The sequence below is a fragment of the Metopolophium dirhodum genome, chromosome 8, assembly GCF_019925205.1.
Source record: "Metopolophium dirhodum isolate CAU chromosome 8, ASM1992520v1, whole genome shotgun sequence".
NCBI classification, from domain to species: Eukaryota; Metazoa; Arthropoda; class Insecta; order Hemiptera; family Aphididae; genus Metopolophium; species Metopolophium dirhodum.
Window position 1 is genome coordinate 19,793,675 of NC_083567.1, and position 24,522 is coordinate 19,818,196.

General features: G+C 31.4%; 1 protein-coding gene across 13 annotated transcripts in view; it reads right to left on the reverse strand.

Annotated features, from left to right (window-relative positions):
• Nucleotides 1-2,165: 2,165 nt before the first annotated feature.
• The window catches only part of LOC132951149 (CUGBP Elav-like family member 1), a 194,178-nt gene continuing 171,821 nt past the window's right edge, over nt 2,166-24,522 (reverse strand). For 4 of the 13 annotated variants that reach the window (XM_061022882.1, XM_061022881.1, XM_061022883.1 and 1 more), the window contains 9 exons: nt 21,905-22,034; nt 19,275-19,481; nt 15,430-15,501; nt 14,054-14,083; nt 12,285-12,323; nt 12,100-12,120; nt 10,999-11,169; nt 7,499-7,672; nt 2,166-3,922 (listed from right to left, as the gene is read on the reverse strand). In XM_061022882.1, coding sequence (XP_060878865.1) covers nt 3,795-3,922; nt 7,499-7,672; nt 10,999-11,169; nt 12,100-12,120; nt 12,285-12,323; nt 14,054-14,083; nt 15,430-15,501; nt 19,275-19,481; nt 21,905-22,034 — 972 coding nt within the window. In that variant the 3' untranslated portion in view covers nt 2,166-3,794. The remainder of the gene's footprint in view (nt 3,923-7,498; nt 7,673-10,998; nt 11,170-12,099; nt 12,121-12,284; nt 12,324-14,053; nt 14,084-15,429; nt 15,502-19,274; nt 19,482-21,904; nt 22,035-24,522) is intronic. The other 9 variants (XM_061022891.1, XM_061022890.1, XM_061022884.1 and 6 more) reach the window with 9 other exon arrangements.

The following is a 24,522-nucleotide window of genomic DNA, read 5'->3' on the forward strand; positions in this document are numbered from 1 at the left end:
GTAACTTTTAACTAAGTCGAATAATGAGTTACTTTTTTTTTAGAAGTAACTTTCAACTTAACGAGGTTAATTTTTCCATGTTATTCAATAACTAATGAGTTAATTCATCTTATTGTCACGTTAAGTTAATTTTATTCATAAGCCACGGATTAAAAATATATTCAATTTTGTAAAACTTTATATTATAAAAAATAAAATATCAAAAATCCAAAATATTAAATAATAATTTATAATAATAGTTATTATAATAATGAATATTCATAGAATATATTCATATTATATACCAAAATTATAAACAGAAATGTTATAGGGGACACGGGTAACCGCGTCATTAATAAAAGAAAAATATAACTGTTTTCTTTCAGTATCCTATACACGTCTGTATACTCATTGGTCATTATTAGTACCAGCACTAGCGCTTCTAGTGGACTATTTTTTTCCACTTGTAATTTACTCATCGTATTAATGTCCTTACACTAATTATTAAATATTATAAGTAAATAACAAAATTTACCATATAATTATTAATTTATATTTTTAGTTAACTAACATTTTAACAAATTTTACTTTACCACCGGTATAGCTCTGGATAAAAAAAAAAGGTCACCAGACCACGTGACTTGGATTCATATACCGTCGGTCGTGTCGATGGCACTTTTAAAACGGATCATTTGGCTACCATACTATCCTAAAACGTGCTCCGACCTAAAGACTCGCGCGCCATGCCTCGTCACCGGTATATACAATATTTTAACATTCTTCTCGAGTTATTTGTTTTGTAACGCTATAGCTTTGTTGGATTTAATTGCATTATGTTAATGATACACTATTCGTATTCAATTATTATTCCCGACAAAAAACCAAGTGGATTTTATTTCTATTTAAACACGGCGGTTTGCTTTACCATTGTTGGCACAGAAATCCACGATAAAACCCGGGCTGCTTTAACGGGTTCATCCAAATCAATCAATAACCCCAATGGTTTTTTTTTATTTCTCAAAACGCCGCTCTTAAGTCCGTGTTGATTATCAAACTCGTAAATAATTTTTAAACATAACATTGGAAACGAATACCTAACCAAGTTTAAATTTAACCAAGCAGCTCAAGTTCTTCTGGTAAGTGCGACAAAGTGTTATTTTACCCGCAAAATAGTAAATATTATCGTCTCCGTAAAGTTTATTTGACCAAAATATATACCTATCATTTGTTACATTAAAATGCTAAGCCATTGGGCAACATTTCAAATTATTCATTGTATGCATATTTTTTTTTTGAATTGTGAACATGTTAACCAGTGGCGCACCCAGGAATTTTGTATGGAGGGGGGGGCTAAGTATACAAATACAACGTCTTTTTTTTATTAATATTGATAAAATTCTAAGTTTAACAGTCAATGGAGGAGGGGCTATAGCCCCCTTGCCCCCCTAGCTACGCCACTGTATTAATTATACAACATATTATTAATCAGTGATGCACAAAATCACTGTGAATGATGATTCATATGTTAAGTAAAAATAAAATATAAGTTTTTCAGATGAGACTTTTGACTAACACGACAAAACCACAAATTGCTCTGCAAATCTTGAAAAATAACAGTCAGGTTTTGTGTTCGAACCACTATGAATTTAGGCTACCGCCGTCTGCTAATAATAATTGTTCGATATAAAAGTTCATTATAGATCTATTTAAAGATTTATTTTACGCGCACCGCCCCATAACTACCATATTTTGTATCAATTTCTTGTATCATTTACAAATAAAATTAATTGAAATTGATTTAAAATTATAGTTATTACTTGTTGTATTTTTAATTTTGATAGATAACATAATGAACCATATTATATTGACAGATGCACCGGATACAAAACAATAGCAACGCATTGTATAAGTACATACAAGTATTGCAGAAGACAAACACAAATATCAACTCGCAAACACCAACACACAATGTAATTGTACGGCATTATTACATGCAAATGTATTTGTATTAAGTATTCATATATTATATAACTTCATAAAAATGAACAGAAAAAAATATGTTTAAACACAAAAAACTTTTCTTTCACAAACATTAAGTGAACATCAATAAACATAATATTACAACGTGTTTTATCTAAATATATATAATAAGAGTCTTCAAAAATTGGATGGGAGAATTATTTAGAAACAAAATTAAAAAAAAAAAAAAAAACAAACAAACAAACAAACCATTTCACTTGGGCTAGATACCTTAACCTAATATTACATAACATAATATGGCCTAATGCAAAAAAAAATAAACAAAAACATGTTAAAAATCGCTTTAGCACCAAAACACTAGTTTTAAAAAATATTCAATACATTTTGACTAAGTTACTAGCTTACGAGTAGCAGTGCTATAATATATATGTATATAAATAAATATATAATATAATATTAAGTTTCGATGCTTTTAATTAATGGAAAAAAAAAACATTTTAATAATAATAAAACAAAACAAAATTAGGCTATCCTTATCACAATAATGCCTGTCAACGATCGTGATGATTGATATCATTATAAACATTTATTCAACAATATTATTACTTTATATAATATAAATGCAAACGGGACACAAGACAAAAAAAGACAAATTTTCATAATCATAACACGTGATTTTTTTTAGTGTTTTTTTTTTTTTAAGCACAAAGAACATAATAATATCACCTAAACAAAAATGTAAGTCTTTGTAGTTATTGAAAATGGCATCAATTGGAAAAAGTCTATAAAATTATTAACACATGCAAAAACAATAAATTAAAATTAATACTGAACAAAATTTAATTTTATAAGTCGTTGCAATTAAAAAGAAAAAACAAAACAAACATTATTATTAGGTAGTTATTACATAATTATGAGTATACTATTTTGACCACTTATTTTTACAAAAATGTACGCTAAACATGTAATTTTTTTGTTTTTTTTTTTTTATTAAACTACAGGAACCATTACGGGGCGTAATTCAAACGTTATTTTAGTACATTATTATCATTATTTATCAAATAAATTATATTTCTTTAGGGGTATACACTCTTAATACCCTGATTGCCGAACAAATAATTTCAAGGGTATACACGATTAGTTCGAAAACGATAAAGAAAACATTACACATTAATAATAAAAGAGCAGTCTAGAGATGTCATTTAACGATCAAAAATTAATTAATTTAAGACTACTGTTCAGTGTTAAGTGTAAAACCATACATACATAGAGACAGACGAGTCGAAACGGCGTCCCAAAGAATAATAAATAATAACGAAAAATTGGTCCTTTTGTTAAGAAATAAAAACATTAGAACAAAACAAAAAAAGAAATTATGAAAAAGAAAAACACGGAAACAAAACAATATTAATAGTCTGGCATATTCCCTTATACATATTAAAGACATATATACATATACATTAAATAGTTCAAATGAGAATGCCAGTACCTATGTCATTAAGTTATACTTCGATTTTTCGTAATTCAGTATATAGTTCTTTACATCTTTCTTTTTCGAATTGTTTTACCTCAAAAGCTGCGTTAAAAATATCCCTACCATTCTGTGTCATGTAGAATTACATATTATTTATATATTATATAGATATATATAAAAAAAATAATAATAATAATAAACGAAAACAAAAACAAAAAACGAAACAAAAGTAAAAGAAACCAAGTATTATTATGTACACACATAACAAATTTTATTATTAGAAATTTTCATGTCTTCTTCAACAAAAACGACGCGGCGCGATCGGTCTTAGTTGTTGGTCGGTCGGTGGTTGGCGCCGTCGTTAGTACGGCCTGGACGCCTCTTTGGGTCTCTTGAGCTGCACTTTCAGCCTCTTGTTGCCCACCTGGTACGAGTTCATCGTCTGTATGGCCGCCTGCGCGCTGTACGCGTTGTCGTACGACACGAACCCTACATAAGAAGGAGACAACAAAAAAAACCTGTAAGTATTTTGTACGATGCATCAATGTAGATATTATTAAATCATTGTTGTTATCAGTAATATGCTAGAGATTATTATGTATTAATCGTCGTGTGGGTTATAACTTTAGTAGACATAGAACGACTATAGATTATTTAAGTATATTATTCTGAATGGTGGTGGGTAACAAAAAAAAATAATATCATCCGTGACTGTTCTGCCCCTCCCCCCGGCTAGTGTAACGGCCAGTACAGTTAAACTTGGTTATCTCGAAATTGAGGCGAACATATTAATGCTAGGAAATATTAACGCACATATATATTTTTATGTTATTTTTATTTTTATTTTTTGATTTAACATAACATTTTACTATTGAGCGATTAAAAATATACCTAGGTAGTTATTTTTTATTGATCTTATATTATGTTGATCACATAACACGCCCGACCATTTAAATGCCCGCGCAATCATGTCGTTGTAAATTTTAACGTGACGCATGCGGTTCAAGTTTAATTCTCGATTAAAATAATGAAGTAAAATATCGAAAATCAAAATTAAAATTCATTAACAAAAAAAAACCCCCGTTAAAAATATTTCGTGTCTTCCGAGAAAATAAATCATTTTGGACTATGCCCTTTGTCGCGTATTATAATGAAAAAAATAACATCAAATGAAGCACAATAACTATATTTTTTGTTTTTGTTTTTCATACACTATTATTATATCAAATAGGAAGTACGCCGAGGACCGGACAAAAAGTTCCGAGTCATCGTAATACTCGATGACGTATTTCGAGTTGACCAAGTTCAACTGCACTATAGCTGTACACGGTTTTCACAGTAGTAAATACAAATAGATACACAATAGTATATTATTATTATTATTATTATTATTATTATGCATGCTCGCCGTTGTGTTTTAGGCGGACCCACCAGCGCGACAACCTACACGTCTCGCGCAGAGGTCTACAACGTGAATTATTATCGGATCTACGCGATAAAAAAACCAACCCCGCGGGACGAAACTGCGTTCGGGAAAAAAATATATATTACACATTGTTCGTCAGAATATTTGATACGTATGTAATTTTTTTTTTTGCCGAACGATCGCGCTATATAAAGAGGAGGTTCGAATGTTGTGACAAAAAATCAGTACGAAATTCTTATTTGCATCGGAGTCTACTGAGACCGCCCGCGACGATGCCACCGGTCGCACCGGAGTCGGGATTATCCGGGTGTAAAATATCGATAAAATTGAAAATCGACATTTCCGAAAATTACTCGTAGGTATTTCACGCGAGAGTGAAACACCCACCACCCACCCCCCTACACACGCAGTTCGAATATTGAAATGGCCTTATACGAAAAGAAAAATATAATATTAAATTCGTTTTTTGTCGTGCAGTATAATATTATTAATACTTGCGAGTCATTATAAATAGCCAACAACGAAATAATAATACAATCTTTATGGGGGACCATTTCAGAGGGAACTACGTTTCAAACGTGCCTTTTCGAATCCTGTGACTCGAAAACATTTTCCTCAGGCGAATGCGCACACGACTACGAGTAACAAAATATAAAGTATGAAATGGAATGTTGTAGTGTGAACGAAATTTACGCGCCGGCAGTAGGAAAAAACAAATATTAATTTAACCGTCGAATTTCGTTCTACGACGGGCAAATGTCCATCGTCAATTTTTATTGCAGCTGAAGTTTTTCGAAACAGTAGGTAATAATAGCGTACTTTTGTCGTGCTCGCAGGGCGTAAGATTATTAATCGCGCAATATCCGTCGTATACAATAATATCATATTGTACTCGCTGCGACGGGGACGCAACCAATTACTGAGCATTGTCCCACAGACGTATTTGTTGGTAAGACGAGGGGCGCATAGTATAATATATTATAATATGGTGTAATATTATTATTTATTACAATGCGCGATTTGTTGTAGATTCGATTATTATTATTTTTACTATTATTATATTAATATTATTATTGTTACCAGATGCGGCGATTAGATCAATACCGCTGAAAGCACTAAATAACAACTAAGTATATTCTGGAATATTGTAAACCACGGGTCTACGGGAAGCATGCATTGTTATATTATTAACTTAAGAGGACGCAACCACTCGTGTATATTTTGTCTTCATTGTCTAGCTCACGTGCAAGTACGGTCTAGTACTCCAGCAAAATATCTACGGACGAGCCCCAAAACCAAAAGTTTTGTTTCAATTTTGAAGCAAAGTATCAAGTATATAGGTAGGTACCTAGTGAAATAGTTCGTTTTTATTTCGACTACTTTTACAGTTGAAACACGCTATGGACAATATCACGTGCGCGGTTAAGAGGACGTTACACGGACATTAGTTGTGTACGTCTTTTACAATAGTGCGTAACATAGCAAATTTTAAGCTCAAAAAAGTTAGTTTAGCTCTATCAGTTTAACCTAGAGTGAATTTATCTGATATAAAATGTCAAGGTAAGATTACTATCTAGGGCGGGGCGTCTCAAAGGCTTTTTATTATTTAATTTTAATTTTAAAGTGAGTTATGAGTATTTTAAAATTGTAAGTTGTTTGTACATCTTAAAATACTCATAACTCGCTTTAAAATTAAAATAAAACAAAAAGCCTAAGGATGCCCTAGATAATAATCTTAGTTATAAATTTTATAAGAAGTAAATTCACTCTAATTTTTAAACTGACGGATCTAAACGCGATCTGTTGAACGTAAATTTGCTACGTTACTCCACTTGTAAGACGGAGGCAACAAAATATTATGTCTATGTAACGTTCTCTTAATGTTAATGACTAAAGTTACCGACTAATGCGGTATGTTAATTTATCGAACTTGCGATAAAGAAAAAATAGGTCTAATTAACGGTTGTTGCGTCTTCTTAACGGTCGAATATTGCTTGTCAGGATGGATAAACTGTATACTGTTTATTTAATGCTTATTTTTATTTGCTTATTTTTTCAGGCATGTCTATAATATAAGCATAGAATACAGTCTAATACTATTATTACTTATTATTAGATAAAACTGCACTACAGGCAAAAGCAGGACAATACATTACAACATGACAGCATAATATTATGATATATGTTTAAATTATAGGTAGTGAAAATAGGTGTACTGTAAACAGGCAGGTTTATGTTGACTGCGTAAGTGAGCAAGTGCCCCCCACCCCCTCCCACCCAAAATTTAAAAACTAAAGTCTGAAGAAACATAAATGTTGGCCGTTAACTGGAGTAAAAAAAAAATACGTGTTTCCCGTTAAAGGTATCGGTGACCAACCTCGCGGAGCACGCACGAAAGTATCGACACTATCCTCAACTATTTCACCAATCATGATTTGTTTACAATGTTATAGTTTCAATGTCACGGATACAAAATCATATATAGTATTGTTTGACGGAATACAAAACGTCTCGTGTCTACGCTTTCAATAATTTAAAAAAAAAATAGATAGAAAAATAGTGATAAAGATAATTAGTAAAACTTAACGCGTAATTTTTCACCGTTTTTTGCTCGTATAATGCGCACCTGCGCGACTTACCGAAACACTTGGACAGTTTGGTCTCTTTATCAATGTAAACCTTTGCCGATATAACGTTACCAAATGGTAAAAACATGGTCACGAGATCAGAATCAGCGAAATCCTGGGGGAGATGGTATATAAACAGATTGGCACCTTCCGGACCTTCAAGCTGCTTGCTGGACACTTTTGTCGCTAAACAAAACAATCACGCAACAACATAGTACATAACAAACGATACAACAAACACAACAGTATTAAAATAGCATAACAAAATGTAAATATAATAATGTAAGGGACAATCAACCATCTAAATTAAATATAGTGAATATAAAAATTTAAAATTTAAAAAAGCGCATTGTCAATTTAAAAAATGAAGCCGGTCAAGACGATCACAAAAGTTCGTTCAAATATAATTGATTAATTAATTATTAAATAAATAAAGCAAAGCGAAAATTTAGCAGCCAACTATAAGTATGGAAGTTTGCGATGGCGGTGTGGGAGGCATGGGGGGAAGAGAAAAGTGACGTTTATATAATTTACCAGTGAAAATACTGAGTGACTGACAACCAATGTCACAATATATACCTATATATTTTAAATACATGCATAATGAATGTACAATACGAATCCAAAAGCTAGTAATACAAAACTTACGAATTCATGCTATAAAGGTAAGTACACTTTATATATTGGCGCATTAAAACTTCTAAAATGATTTTCAGGAGACTTTCTGGTTTTACGGAACGCGTTGAATTATTTTACTTATTAACTACCCATTATAATATACGATATTAAGTTTTGTTTTGTAAACGTGACACACTCAGAAATCACAAGCATTTTCAGTTGCAAGTAATTTTTTATTTTTATTTTAAATTATTATGACCATTACCAGTCTTGAGTGTAATTATCGCGCAACAAACCCAAACAAATCGATTAGAGATACAAAAAAAAATGTATTCAGGCGAATCTAAATGTTTTGTTTTCAAATTCAATCCTTGTCAATCCTTCTAAACGAAACGACGTAAGACTGATGACAACCCACGGCGAAAACTACAGTTATTACGAATACGACTTCGAATGTTCGGCACAATAAACGTAACTGATATACATTGAAGGTTTTTATTTAACCTAGTTAAAAGATAAACACGACTGAACATAATTTGTTTATTTTATTTATTGACAAAACACATTTTGTTCGCAGTTACTTTTTTTTTATGAAATATCATTATACATGCATTTGTACCGTGTAATTACAATGTGAACTATATATAAAGGCAAGTTTTACTAGCTTAAAAATATGTGATATTCCACTGATTTTATTATAGCTTTTACGTACCCTTATAATAGTAATTTGTATAATAACATTTTTTATTTTTATATTTTAATTTTTGCTGACATTTAAACGGTTGGTTACAAAAAAAAACAATTATTTTACCTCAACAAGATAATAACTAAAATAAATTTAATAAAATAAAGAAAATTATGAATTTCGAATTTCGAATTAAAAGAAGACATCAGATAATAGTGAATGTATTTATAAATATATATTTTTTTAGCTAACAGGGATATTTTAATAGGATCCTCAGATTACTATTTTTATATATATATTATTTCATAAGATTTTAGCACTTAATATAACATACATTTTTATCTCAATATTGTATAATGGTCAACTAAAATTAACTTGGTAATTATTATTGTTCAACTGAAAATTGTAAATAAAAAATATAGTATTTATTTTAAATATTTCTATAACACGCTATAAAATTGTTGAAAACAATGGACACGTACATAATATTATTATGATATATAATTATTAATCACTAGGAATCTACATCGTATAATAACATATAATGTAATATTATAACTGAGATAATTGTACAACATTAAACTATTTAATATTTCACGAGCATAACAAAAAGTTATTTTAACATACTTTCGGAGAAACAAATACGTTTTATATAAAACACAAATGGTAATTTGTTTACATGGATTGGTTGTAACATCAAATCATCAAAAACGAACTCAATAAATAATTATGTTTGATTGAGATGCCATAGGTTGAAGATTAATATGATATACGTGGAAAATGTAGTTTATGAAAATACTTAGGGTCGTATTAATCAGGGTAAGTACTTTAACCATGAACCGAATAATTTATAGTTTATTTTTCCATAGTTAAATCCTGCGCTACATAGTGTCATAATTCAAAACGTTCCAAAGAACACTAAATAAATTTTATGTTAAGAGCATTATGAACAATGTATATTTCTCAAATGTTAATAAAAGTTTTATTTTGGACATTGTACAGTACAATCTTTTAAATTGTTTAACATTTACGTTTATTATATGAGCCTATAAAATATATTATATTATAAAGGTAATATTTGTAATCTTTATTGGAAATATCGATAATTCGGTATCACGGGCGTGTATCTAGATAGTTTTAGTTCAGAGGGATGATAAAAAATAATGACTACCACGAGGCACAACAAGCCAAGCGTAGATAACACATTTTACGTAGTCGGAAAACATAAATGCGTAGGTACTTGAATATCAATTTTTGAGAAGTTGAATTTTTTCCAGGATTGTGTCGTAATCACGTAACTATAATATTTTGTAATTCAGTTTATCCGATCAATAAAACTATTTCGAAGACATCTTAGCGAATAGGTATACAATAAATACAATAAATACGAAGGAAATATATCGAAATTATACGAGTGCCCTGCACGTACTGACAAATTAATAATCCTTATACAGAATTTAATTTGTCGTTATATTCTCAATTAATATCTTAGTACCTACTTAATAATTGTTATCATAGTTACAAAATATGTTTCGGAGACAAGAAGTCCACAACCTTATTATACATATTATGCCAGATTGTAAACAAAATTTACGAATATTCATGTTTTATATAATAATAATTAATGTTATATTTATAAATTATTATGTTTCACAACAATATTTTGGTACTATATTTCTTAAAGGTAAAATGTGGGAATTGTTAACGATAGAATCTATCTCAAACAAATAAATGTTTTTGTATTATTTCGGACACTGGGAGTTGTTTTTCCGCGTTGTGTGTACCACCACTTCATCGATATCGCATTGTTGTGTACTATAATACGAACAATGCGGCAGCCCCGCCACGCTACTCAAGAAAGTCAATAATTTATTAATCATAAAAAAGAAAAGTTTATAATAATAACTCGTTCAAAACACATCGGACAATAAAATAATTGTTCGCTTTTTGAGAAGAATTAGAAACCCTGGAACGTGAAATATAAACGCATTACTTCCAGTTGTCACGTTTACAAAAAAAAAAATAATAACCCTATCATTGTGTTATTTTATTTCTCCCTCGGACTAAACACCACGGTAGAGTGTATATATTTTATCACTTCCCCTGCTAAGCTCTTCGGATTATCACCGGCGGCGCTTTGGGCGGGGGCGCGGTAAATTTGGTTTTTGTTTCCTTAAAATACGTCGTTCCAATTAATTGTTGTACTCACGACTGTTGTTGTTGTTATTGTTGTTGTTCAAAAAGTACAGCGGCGAACTGGCCGGTGGCGATTGCGGCATGGCGAACTGGTTGGAGTTGAGGTCGGCCAGCGTGAGACCGAGTGCGTTCAGCGACGAACCGTATGTGCCACCATTCGTGCCGTTGGTGCCCGCCAGAAGACCTACAAAAAAAACAAAAAAAAACCGCAAAACGCACGAGTTTAGAACGATAACACTTGTGTTTCACGTTTCGCTGTATGTTAATGAGAAGAATTCACTCTTGACAAAAAAAAAAATCGGATCTGTGTTGATTGTGACGAAGTATAAAGTGTATATGGATAGACTCGCGGAAGAGACAACAACATTGCTCCGACGATACAATAATTATTGTTTTATGGCCAGACGTACGCAAGACACATTACACGCGTTATATCATTATTATCGTCTCGCTTGCAAGTTACACACGCTACATTATCGCACATAGTATTATTATAATACAGGGTATAACCGTGTAACAGGTAGAACTGACTTTTGAAATAACTTTTGTTCTAATCGATATTTAAAATTTTTTTTTATACATATAATTTATAGTCACTTCCGCTACACATATATTACCTATATAAAAATTATTTTTATTTGTTAACACTGAAAATTTAAAATTTAAAATTTCATTTAAAATTTTTTAGATATACTCAAAATTGCCAATTTGTGAATCTAATTATAAGAACAATTTTGATAGTAAAAACATTTATCTAAGTCAAGTAGTTTATTTTTTAGAATGTTTTTAAATATCAATATTTTTTTTGATTAAATGAATTTGGAACGTAATAACTTTTTTCAAAATATTTTTTTGAGAAATTACTGACATGAGTATATTTCTTAACTAATCATATAATTTTAACAATTTTTGTCATGCGTTTAAGTAGCATCATTTTTTTATTTTTTTCGTCAGGTCTTTCTGTTACACCTTGTATATACCTACATGTTTGGGCTAATTTTTTCGTAAGACAAAAGGAAAAACAAAACAAAAGGAAAACAATAACAATCAATGCTTATAAATACAATCACGCGTACACACACACACACACACGTCATATTCCAAGACCACTTACCAGAATTTTTCCCAAATAAAACTAAAAAAGAAAAGTATGGAGTCAAATGAGAAAAAAACAAACATACAACGAAACAGTAAAAACAAAAGGAAACGCGAGGAGTATGTATTAAAATGTAAAATAATAATAATAACCGGACATGGGAGACAAAAATATATACATAAGAAATACTAAATTGTACAAACCTGCAGCGGCTGCAGACGTAGGCGACAAACTCGACAGAGCTGAAACACAAATTCGTTGTATTAGAAACGCATCTTTAAATTTCACGTTATTATAATATGTAACAAAGCGTTAATATGCAAAACTATATACGTATATAAGTAACGTGCTAAAATTCCAAACATAAAACAAAAACATTAAATCTCATATAGGTAACATATTATACACTTTTGGATTATGTAATTGTAGGTAAGCACGGTTTGAAACATATTAAAATATTTATTCCCAGTTAATTTTCCAAAAACAAAAAAAAACAAAAAATAAAATAACCAAGTCGTAAATGGATTTCAAGCATTTACGTGAAATATAATACAAATACAAACTATTATTGATAAAACAAATCGCTAATATTATATGTATTATATTAATGTGGGTAGGTACTTAATATTATTAGGTTCCAATGGTATAATATTTACAATAATAATAATAATAAGTAGTTGGCACTTTTTACACATGACATTTCCTGAACTTCAAAAATAATGTGCAGTACAAATGCATATTCAACGGAAGTATAAATTATCATGAATAAAATTATATTACGCAAAATGTAGTACTAGGTATATTCCAATACCTAATATCTAATATAAAAAACATGCAATTTCTTACCTAATAAGTCATAAATTCAATTGTTACAGACAGGTAATTGTGTATAATATGTATTGTTCAGATGACTTAGACATAATGATGAATTAATAATAATTTATAATATACATAAAATAAAATAAATATTTTTCGGCCATTAAGAAGGAACGTAAAATAGCTGGTTATATTGTATTTAAAATTAATAGTCTTTTCATAATTATACAATTAATTACTATAATACGTATCATTTATTGATACTTAAAATATTAATATTTATAGGGATAGACCCTGTGCGTTTATTTAAGCCATCTCAAAAGTTTTGGTTAATTTCAAATAAAGCGTTTGTTATAATAAACAATAAACTTTAAATTAAGAAAAAAATATTTGTGTTAAGCTAAGTTAAATAATGTACACAGTCTTAAAACAACCTTGTCAAAATCAGGTCAAATTATCAAGCCTAGCACAAAATTATCTTTATAAAAAAAATCCAATTTACCGAAATTAAAACATACGTATGTTCTATTTCTATTTTATTTTACAGTAGAATTTTAACATTTTGCAACAAAGTTTAAAAACTATAAAATCATGTGATTGAATAATTTATATTAATAAGTCATAACTAAAAAATATGCCACCAAAAGTATAATAAATATTAAATTATTACAGTATGATTTTAAATTAAATTGTTTAAACAGATTATTTACAAATAATAATATTTTTATTATATTGATAAGAGTATTATTATAAATATATTATATAATGATCAAGATGCATATTAAGTTTCAATTATCGGCCTTTTCGGTGTAGTCTAATTCAAATATAAAAGTAAAAATATTAATTGATTCAATAATATATATATTGCGTTCATTGTTTTAATCAAAAGATAACGAATGGTGGTCGTAAAAGTAGTATTTATATGATAAAATCTAAATAATAATAATAATCGAATATTCAAGGCAAAAACATATTAATTATTGTTACACCAAATAAAAATAAAAATCATGCAAATGCATTACATTAAGCAAAATGAACTTAGAAATAATCAGGATACAAAACAAATACAGACACATAAAACAAAGTGGCCGAAGATAATTTCAGTAAAAAAAAAATAGTATATGAATCGACATAAAACCCTGTAAAATAAACCAACCTGAACTACTTAGACTAGACGAACTGGACCCTAAAATAATAAACATGATTTGATTTAATTATTGTTTTTTGAGATTTATTGTTTAAATTTAATTTGCATGGATATCTTATACAATCATATAATATTAAAACATACTTCATTAATAATAACATAGCTTTCTCGACCGGTTAAAGTGACTTTTTTAACATGCTAATAAATCACAAGTTAAAAAAAAATTATCGTTTCAAAAATATTCGTCACTGGTAGGGTACTACTCGAGCAGCAGACTCAATGTGTATTGCAAAAGGCGTGTGTATAAAAAAAATGTAGTGTTTAAAAACTAAAACGGTGGTCGTGGGTTCCACACAGCAACACTATAATAAAATATAAAAGGTGACGGCACATCGAAAAACATTTTTGAACATTGTACGCTCATATTGTGTACCAGTTATTATTCCATTTTCCTCTAATAACTTTGTACTTCCATAAACTTGCAGACGACATTCAAAAGTTTTGAGGAAAAGCTCCGATGCGAAATTGCATTTCTAATTAATTAAAACATGGAGTATGATTTCGATCGACTGACATATAACACAATATATTATAATATACATCTATTGTAACTAATTTTCGTTCAGAGTAATGTATTAAATATTATTTTATGCAATATCTGGGCTCGTTAAAAATTTAACTACACACGTCGTTTATATTCCGAACAACATTTAGTTGAGTTTTAAGGATTTTTTTTTTTTTTGCTAATTACATTTAATTTTACCAATTGTTTAAGCCAATGTCGTACCTAAAATAATATTGTGAAATCACATAATTGTTTTGTACTAAAAAATTTTTTTTTTCTTTTCATAGTTTTCGCATGACATCATTTTGACTTGATATTTAAAAAAATATATATTGATTTAATTCAATATGATTTTATATAGGTATATAATTAAATTATTATTATATGCATCAGAATAATGTCTATTCAACCGTTTTATTATTATGTCTTGTAAACAAATAAGAAATATTTTAAAAAATCTCTCGGACAATTTTATTTTTATATTGATCAATGATGGCTAATAATAATTAGCAGAGTTGATTTGAAATATTTCATCGACCACTTACCTAGTTCAAAATTAGTATTATGAATAATATCGTCGAAGTTTCGTCATATATCTAACGCCTAAAATTCGTTATTAATTCGTTATATAAAATTCAATAATTGTAATAAAAACTTAAAAACCAACCAATACAAGGTCAATCGGATTGTGTCCGTTTCACCCATCAACTTTTTAATTAAACAGAAGTCGTGTGATCGAGAAAGCACCCCCCCCCCCAAAAAAAAAAAATGTATAAGATCGATAATAAAGTATAACGATAATTTATTAATGGTGGTTTACCTGTAGGCGAGACGGAATTTGCTCCCATCGCTGCCAACGTGACTAGATTCTGCATGTTCACAGAGTTGACTACTGGAAAATAAAAAATGATTATGGTAAAACAATAACAGACAACACAGATATAACATTACATCATTATAGAACACGAGAACGTAATTTTATGAAAAACATACGCCAAGTATCGACGTGTCCGTTACCTGCTGCCAACCGATCATGAATAATAATTAATATAATTAACGGAAGCCGAGGGGTAAAAAAAATGGCGCCGTTATGTCATATTCAAATAATAAATATAATTCGGTTGACGGTGACGACACAAAGAGACTGCCAATCGACCACACGCTATACAAGGAAAACTACTTCCGGTTCGAGTATTATATATGATTATTATTATTATCGTTTGTATTATAATTTTGCTGGTGCGCGTCTCCGGTTATTTCCGCAGACACGTACACGGCAGCGGCAATGGCACACACCAGGACAGTGAATTTAATGATTGAGCATATCGATGAATTTCATTACGAATTAAAAATATTATACGAAAAAAAAATGCTATCAAATAGTCATTAATTATTGCCATACTAAATTCAGAAACACATTTAGCATACTTTTAGGCGTTAGTGCAAATAACCGTTTATTTTTTTTGCATATTTCATCATTTTTATGTAGCCATCCGAATATCCGATAGGTCGTTACCACAATAATTAAAAAAAATAAGATTTAACATTTTACTATCGTACATTAATTTCATTGTGGTATTGAGAAATATCGGGTAAAATCGATTATTCTGTATTTTATTTTACTCATCGACTTTATCAAGTAAATAATGTAGACCATTTCCTACTTAAGTGTAAAGAGCGTATGCCCACATGTGTTGTCTCCGTCTTACGAACGCTACGCGATTTAAGATAATATTTTACTTGTAATATTTCGGCTTCTGATAAGGTGACATGAAAAGACAAGTAAAAAATAATGTGTAGCGCTACATAAACGGTAATATCATAATGAACCGTAAACCTACGATTATAGATGTATAAAAAGTATTTATTGGTTCTGAATTTTGACATGGGTCGCAATTAGTTATTTTGTACAGCTATTTTGTACAGTCATCCCATCGCAAATCAATTCAAAAGCCTTTTTATTATATTGCGATGGATAACCTATATATTATATTAAATCATGCTTACGAATTTACGTACCTCATGACAAATGTACGTTCAACAGAACCAATTTTGTATTAATAAGAGTTAAATGACTTATTTATTTAACTTAAATATGAGAAATGAGAACAATATCTAACTACACTTTGTAGGTACTATTGTTTTTACAATATTTCAATTTTTAAGCAAATTACGAGTATATTTTAAATTGTAATATTATAAGACTCCCGAGTTTATTCATTTGTGTTTAGTGGATAACATTAGATTAGTTGCTGTTTTCGGGCGAAAAGGTGTTGTTATATATTTTCAACAGCGGTAGTATATTAATTGTATAAGTACAGATTATTTTATTATTTATTAGTAAGTACGCCATATCAATGCATGTTAATTAATTATTTTTGAATTTTTTGTTCATTAAATTCGCAGTCCAGTGCCACCAGACTACCAGAGTTGCAGTTATAGTGGCAGTGGTAGTAGTAGTAGTAGTAATACTAATAGTAGCGATATACGTGACCGCGGTTGTATGATATACAATACTACAATGCAGTTAAATGAGCACAGACACATTCAATTGTATCAAAATTATCGTTTGACACAAGTGAAGAGATACCGCTTCCAAATTTTCACCAGAGATGAACGACAACTTCATCTGGTCGGCTTAGTAGCAGGTCTACATTTTTATTTTCGTACGTTTGACTTCTCCATTTTCAGATCTTCGTCGGCCAAAGAGTAGCAATGTTGCCGCTTTCTCGTTTGTCAGGTGGAAGGTTCTTTTTATCACCGCAAGAGGTTCTCCCCAATTAGAGGACATTGTACAGTGGATGGTTCGTTCATTGTGTTTCACCGCATTCGCAGTTGGTATGTCATCATTCTTGCGACACCTGTCTTAAACTGTTTAATGCCTTTACTCCCCTCTCCCCGGCCCACTAAAAGTCGTGTACTTCAGGCAGTTTTTATTTTATTTACCTCACTGTGTTTTGTATTCTCATCTTCCAACCTGTTAGGTTATTTCTTTTTCTGGTGAGCTCTGCGTACTGGGTTGGATTGTGCCAATGAAACTTTTTCTGGATTTAAGTCGATATATATATCTTTGACTGTAAACGAGTCATTAATTCTTTATAACCAGGATTATGTTTACATTTTTAAATATGTTACAAGTATTTTTGTTCGTGAAATGACGGTTCGGATGTTGCGTTGATAATTAAGAGTTGTCGTCCGCATCTTGTGTCGGAAAATAATGACAGTAGTTCTACTCCACGCAAAACCGGTATGGTTTTTCTATTTAATCTCGTGACCACGCAACGACCATAATAATGGTATACCGACCACATACAACGAACTCGAATAGTGTAGATTTTTAAATGTGTCATTTAATTTATTGTAATTTTTCTTAATACTTCGGAGATCTTCGTTTAGCACTGGCTGCGTCAATAATCGCCCTTAAAAAGCCGACGCGTGAAAAAGCTACTGTTTTCCAACTTTTCATTCTTGGCTCTTATCCAAAAATAGTAAAGGCAACGGTTTTAAATGCAGTCAGCACATATTATTTCAATAGGCGTGCGGTCGTCACGTGGTTGCCGCACTTGGAATTCGGGCGTACATTATTATTAGAAACACATCGCGACGGCGACGAGCATTTATAAGAAACACCGGTGCAATCGGTCGGACGGGAAATGTGAAATGTTTAAAAGTCGGCTCGTTAAAAAAAAAAGGTTACTGTGGGCGAAAGGAAGGAAAATAAAGCCCTAACTGTTTGTTTCCTTGTAGGTAAACGAGTGAAATAAAATACGTGTATAAAAAAAGGTAGGCAGGTACAGAAAGTTCTAACGCCGTGTCATCTAAAATTAAAATAAATTTAAACTTTACGTTTGAACACATATATAAAATAAAAATTATTTCACTAATTGTATATAATTTATTTTTACTTTCTGTGCGTTACACGCCCGATACTTAACTATACACTATAAGTACGTACTACACAGTACTTAGCTCGTCTCGGGATTCTATTTTTATTGTACTCATATAACAATACAATTTTTTTTATTTAAATTCACAATTCGTCACCAGTTATATACAATGCCATTGTATCATTGTGCTAAAACTTTAAACTTTAATCGTAATGTACCAGAAGCATACTAAACCTAAATGATTTCAACTGTAAATAATATAATACGAATATAAATATAATATATTATTATAGGGAGTTTCGCTAACCAGCATGAGCCCAACGATAGTAAATGGAGTGTTATTAGCTGGTTCGTGGTTAGAAAAGTACTCGACCTATTAAACAAGTAAAATTTGACCAGAAATAAGACGTAAACCTAAACATTAAACAATAATTCACTAGACATCTAAATATAAATTGTAATAGTAATTAACGTGGAATAGTTAAAAAACAATCGTTAACATAACAGCTTATAACAGCATGTATAATGCCCAATTGAATTGCAGAAAAGTAATTATAATTATATAATTATTATAAGTAGGTATACTTAGGTATAACTGTTGATTTTTATATTATTATTTTAGCAACCTATAACGAATGTCATATTGCCCGTTATACCTATATTATGATGTGTATTATTATGTTATAATAACAACAGATACGCAAACAAACGTTTCACACAACATAACAATATAAAAACCCAACACGATAACGACAATATTATGACACGTTGTACTCACTAGGGTTTCCGACGGACAAATTGGCGAGCGTCGACAAGTTCTGCAAGTTTCCAGGGTTCAAGTCTCCCAGGCTCGGCGGCGACGCTGACAAATTCTGGTAGCCTGTATAGAAAGGATCGGTGTAATCTAAACGCCGAGGTGACACGGTATCTACATGTGTGGGATGGTAATGGGACGTCTGGACATGATACGGGGATTTGAGCGCACCTGAATATTGGGGGTCACATGATTTTATTAATGATATTTTACAAAAAAATTATAGTAATAAAAACGCCCGTTGTACAACAGTATATAGTACTATTATTCTATAGGTATAGAACAGACGAATATATTATGACACCGCCACCGACAGTTAATTGAGCAACAATATATCATAAATATTAAATAGATTACATAATATTATAGTAGTAGGTAATGAAAATATAATATATTACAATGTACTAGACCGGAGGGCTAGTATATTTTAATGAATTAGGTAGGTCATATAGGTACCTAATGAATAAGTACATATTATAAGTGATATTCACTTCCCATCATGTTCTAAGGATAAAAAAAACGTTCGTCCCGACGCGCGACGTTTCGTATTACGGGTCCACGGTAAGTAGCGTTTTGAATATAATGTTAAACTATACTTAAAACTTTGTGTAATATTATATATTATGTTATTTTAAAATATTGACATACACTCGACGACCTAATAAAACCAACCCATGTAAACGGATATATTTCCAACAGAATCGTCATCGGTTAAAATGAGCGTGACATTTCAAAAAATAAATATACGGGGTGATCTATTTAATGAAAGACACTCTTTAACATTCACTAACGTTTTCGTAAATATTTCTATTTCATATTCAAAAGCAGATTATTATTAAAAATATTACTTATTTCGATCTATAAAAATCAAACTTCGAACAAGTAGTTTATTAGTTATAACTTATAAGTACTAAGTAGTTTATGAGTTATAACTTATAAATATTTTAAGTTTTTAGATGTGTGGAGTAGTGGACCAGCATTTTGAGGGACGCTGCTTATACCACTACCACTCCACTCACCACTCATCTAAAATATAAGCACTTATAACTCATAAACTACTCAGTACTCGTCCAGAATTCGATTTTTATGTACACCTAAGTACGCCAAAAAATAGTCTCCTTTGTATGAGGAATTAAAAATACTTATTGTCATTAACCCTTTCACTGCCAAACGATTTGTACTCTGTAACATGTCCCTGCCACATAAATTTGACTTTTTTTTTTTCATACTTTAATATTTTGAAAGATGTAACAAACCAACCTATAAAGTTCAAAAAACTCAAAAATCATTATTGACTTAGTAATTCAAAAGCTTTAAGAAATGTATGCCATGGTTTCCCAAAATGAGTTAATTAACGGCTATTAGAAATGAAATCAACATAAAACATATTCAAACAATTAATATGTATTATGTTATGTTATACACTTTTGTATAATATAATTATATAAATATATTATGCTTTTATATTACATTTATAATATGTGTGACTGTTGAAAGCATGACACGTGCGCGCAATAATATTTTACCACATTTTGGGACTACTTGCAATACAAATTTAAATTAACTGAAGGTAGAAACGAGATTTTGGTATCATTAAATTCGTTATTTTTTTATCTAGATAATGAACTTTTTCCCGCACTGATAGTTTTCCAAAATATTTTAATTGATTAGAACGTAATAGTACGTCGGCGGCAGTGGGTGGTGTAATGTGTTTCGACGTAATAGTACGTCGGCAGCAGTGAAAGAGTTAAAAAGTAATATTTAAAAAATAATTAATTTTTTTAAATATAAATTTCAAAATGTTTAATAATTTTTAAACTAATAAGACTAGTGTTCTACGTTAAATGGATCACCCGGTATTAGCAATGATCGAGAGCATCATAATATAAATAATATAGTTTTTGATACATTTATTGCACTTTGACGGCTATAGGATGATTGCCGTTTATGTATTATCGAAACGGCATGGGCCGTCGGTAAAGAATTACGACAATAAATTTTGATGTCCTTTTTACGTTGTATAATAGGTTTTAAACGATCATCTGCTTTGGGTGTGTTCAATGAGAGATCGGCGGTGTATACGAATTACAGTCTAAGTTATTATGTTATTTAACATTTGTATGCGCGAACACGACGAATCATATTCGTGTCTACATACATAGTAGGTATTCAAACGTTCAATCGTCGTTGTTGTATTATAATATGTGTTCCGACTGATAAGAAACAACAATATATTAAGTAGATATATAGTGAGTACCTGCGTACCGGAAACGAATAATATCGGAACGAAATACAATAACGTTTTAGAATAATTTAAATAAAACGGTAAAACGAGTCGTAAAAATCGAAAAAAATAATACATAATATGCTGGTGGCGATTTTTTTTTCTCTACCTAACAATATTGCGAGTTTTCAAAAGAATGCATCGTACACTCGTATACATAATAATATGTATTATAATATATTATTATGATTAGTAATAACATATTGCCCACTCTTACGCGTCACATCTCACACAATACACCGGTAATTCGGCTGTGTACCGTGACGTTTATACACGCAAATGGTCCATTTATTACCCAAGAAAAACGCACCTGTGTTGCTGGTCAAAAGCAGATTGTTCAGCTGGTGGTGGTTGTTGTTGTTGTTAGCCGCCACGGCGGCGGCTGCGGCGTTCAGCTGGATCTGCTGGAGCACTTGCGACGACAGCGAATTCGTGTCATTCTGCGGATCATAAAAAAACGGAATCGTTACGCATCGACGGTCGCACAACGGTGCGTGCACATCACCGTCGGCCGAAACACTTCCGCAACTATACAACAGACATGCAGTGCGCGGCACCGTGTTCGTTCGGAATTGTGGTTGGTGAGGGGGGGAGAGGAATATGGAGGGGCCGTCTATCGAAAGTGTTTGCCGAAAACCGCACGAAAAAATCCTATACCGGTCGCGTTACATTATTATAACAATATTACGATGATGTATTTCTTATCACTCGCATGTCAAGTTATCGGATGAGAAAAAATACCGGTTAAAAAATCTAAAATACGTACAAATGGCGTGTAATATTTTACAGTTTTCAAACAATACACGATAAGCACGTGTCGACGTATAAAACACTTTAAGATGTAATATCAATGACGTGCTAATTGGATCTGCTATTGTGTGTCTCTATAATAAATTATCACGTATAGAAATTTTTTTATTAATATCAACAACGTTAAGTTTAACGACAAAGAACGGTTGCGAAGCGGCTGCACCTCCAAGCATGCAGGTTTGATCTAAATTTTCTAGCACCACCGAGTAGAGACAATTAATAAAATTGCGCTAACGCCCGTACGGTGTAGGTACGACATCGGAGGAAGACAACGATATTAATAAGCGACGCGATACTACAATATTTAGATTAATGATGGAACAATATTTTTTATATTATGACTGTTGCCGCAATGAAAAGGGCCCCGGGATCCACACACATTTGTCGGTCGTCTTCTGGTCGGATCGATTCGTCTGAAACGCGGAAAGGGCGAGTCGCGTTGAAATGTAATTTAGCGGAAAACGCGTCTGCGGTAAAAATCAATAAAATTCGAGTTTCGAAAGTAAACGCAATATAATATTCGTATCGTATTATAATAAATATATGTATATTATATATATATATATATCAATCCAATCGTTTTACTCGGAGACAGAAAATATGTTAAACGATTAACGTCGTAAAAACGATTTGCAACCTAACCTTTGTCGCCTACAGGCTTTCCAACCATTTCGAATTCTATGAACCGCCGTCATCCACCTCCTTCCAAGTAGCATACGTATAGCTAGTACTGCTTACCAAATGGGTTTTTAATTTAAAATTAAAGTAGCTGTTCGAAACGAATCAAAACCAATTTCGGAATAGTAGGCCATATAAATGTATATGAAATAATATATTACACAATATAATACATCATAATAATATTATACTGTATATGGATACAGGCGGTACAGCATACGTATAAAATAAATTTAAGTTTCACATAATATACACAATCAGGAGCGGACTGAAAAAAAATGTACGGGCCCCTAATTAATTTTGCACCCTGGACTGAAAGTAGCCAGTCCGCCCCTGTAACATAATGTATCAAATATTCGAATATCAGGGCGTGGAGGTTTCTCACACACGTTGACTTATCACGCAAAATTAATTGTCGATGAAAATGTTGAAGAAGTTGGGAAGTTTTGATTTCACCGTCGAACGAATGGTGAATAAGATTTTTTATAATTAACATCGTAAATCTACACGCGCCGATGATTTCTGCTGAGACGTGTAACGACAAACTCGTTATCATCCGCTGGGAGAAGACATGACGACGGTCCAGAGCGTTTATAAAATGGACGAAATTATTTTGGCGAATTACCCGAACAGGCAAAATACTTTTACGGTCAAAGTTTTCGCGGAGTCGCTTCGAATCACCAAGTTTATTACATTGCCATTTACACCCACGGGAGCATTGTGCAAGGGGTTAGTTTCAATACTAACTTCATAAAACGCGCATAAACACGGCGCGCTGCAGAACAGTTTATAAGTTTAATTAGAAAACGATTAGGCGAGAGGAGGAGGATTTGGTCGAACGCCGTGCTGTGAGCGGATTTTGCAATCAACGCAGGCAAAGTGCACCGTGCATTAGTATAGGTAGACGACGTAACGAGATTTCTGCACGATAAAGATGTTTGCAGCGTTTAAACACAATAATAATATAATATTATTATTATTATTAGGAACGGGCTAAAAGTCCGTCATTATATAATTATTCGCAAACCGTTTTAGTACACTGCATCTATATTATAATATAAAATCGATAGTATAATAAGTGTCATGTGAAAATGTTATTATCCCGGTGTAACGCGCCGCACGGGGTGGGAAATCACGGGAATTCCCTTCAAAACGTCAACAGTTATTATAACACCGACGCGAGAGGGTGCCGCGAATGACTTTTTTAACTATCCATGGCGTGTGCTTATAGACGGAGGATATTACGTCCCGCATCCGGGGTATACCTAAACAAGAGAAAGAGAGGTTTATAATAAGTTTGAACACTACGCACTGCAATGTATAACATTTACCGCAACGACGCGACATATAATATGTACCTATAATGGTTTACAGGATGCACGCATCATCTGGAACATGACATCACGACTTGTTTAAAAGATATTCGAGCGTATAACTATA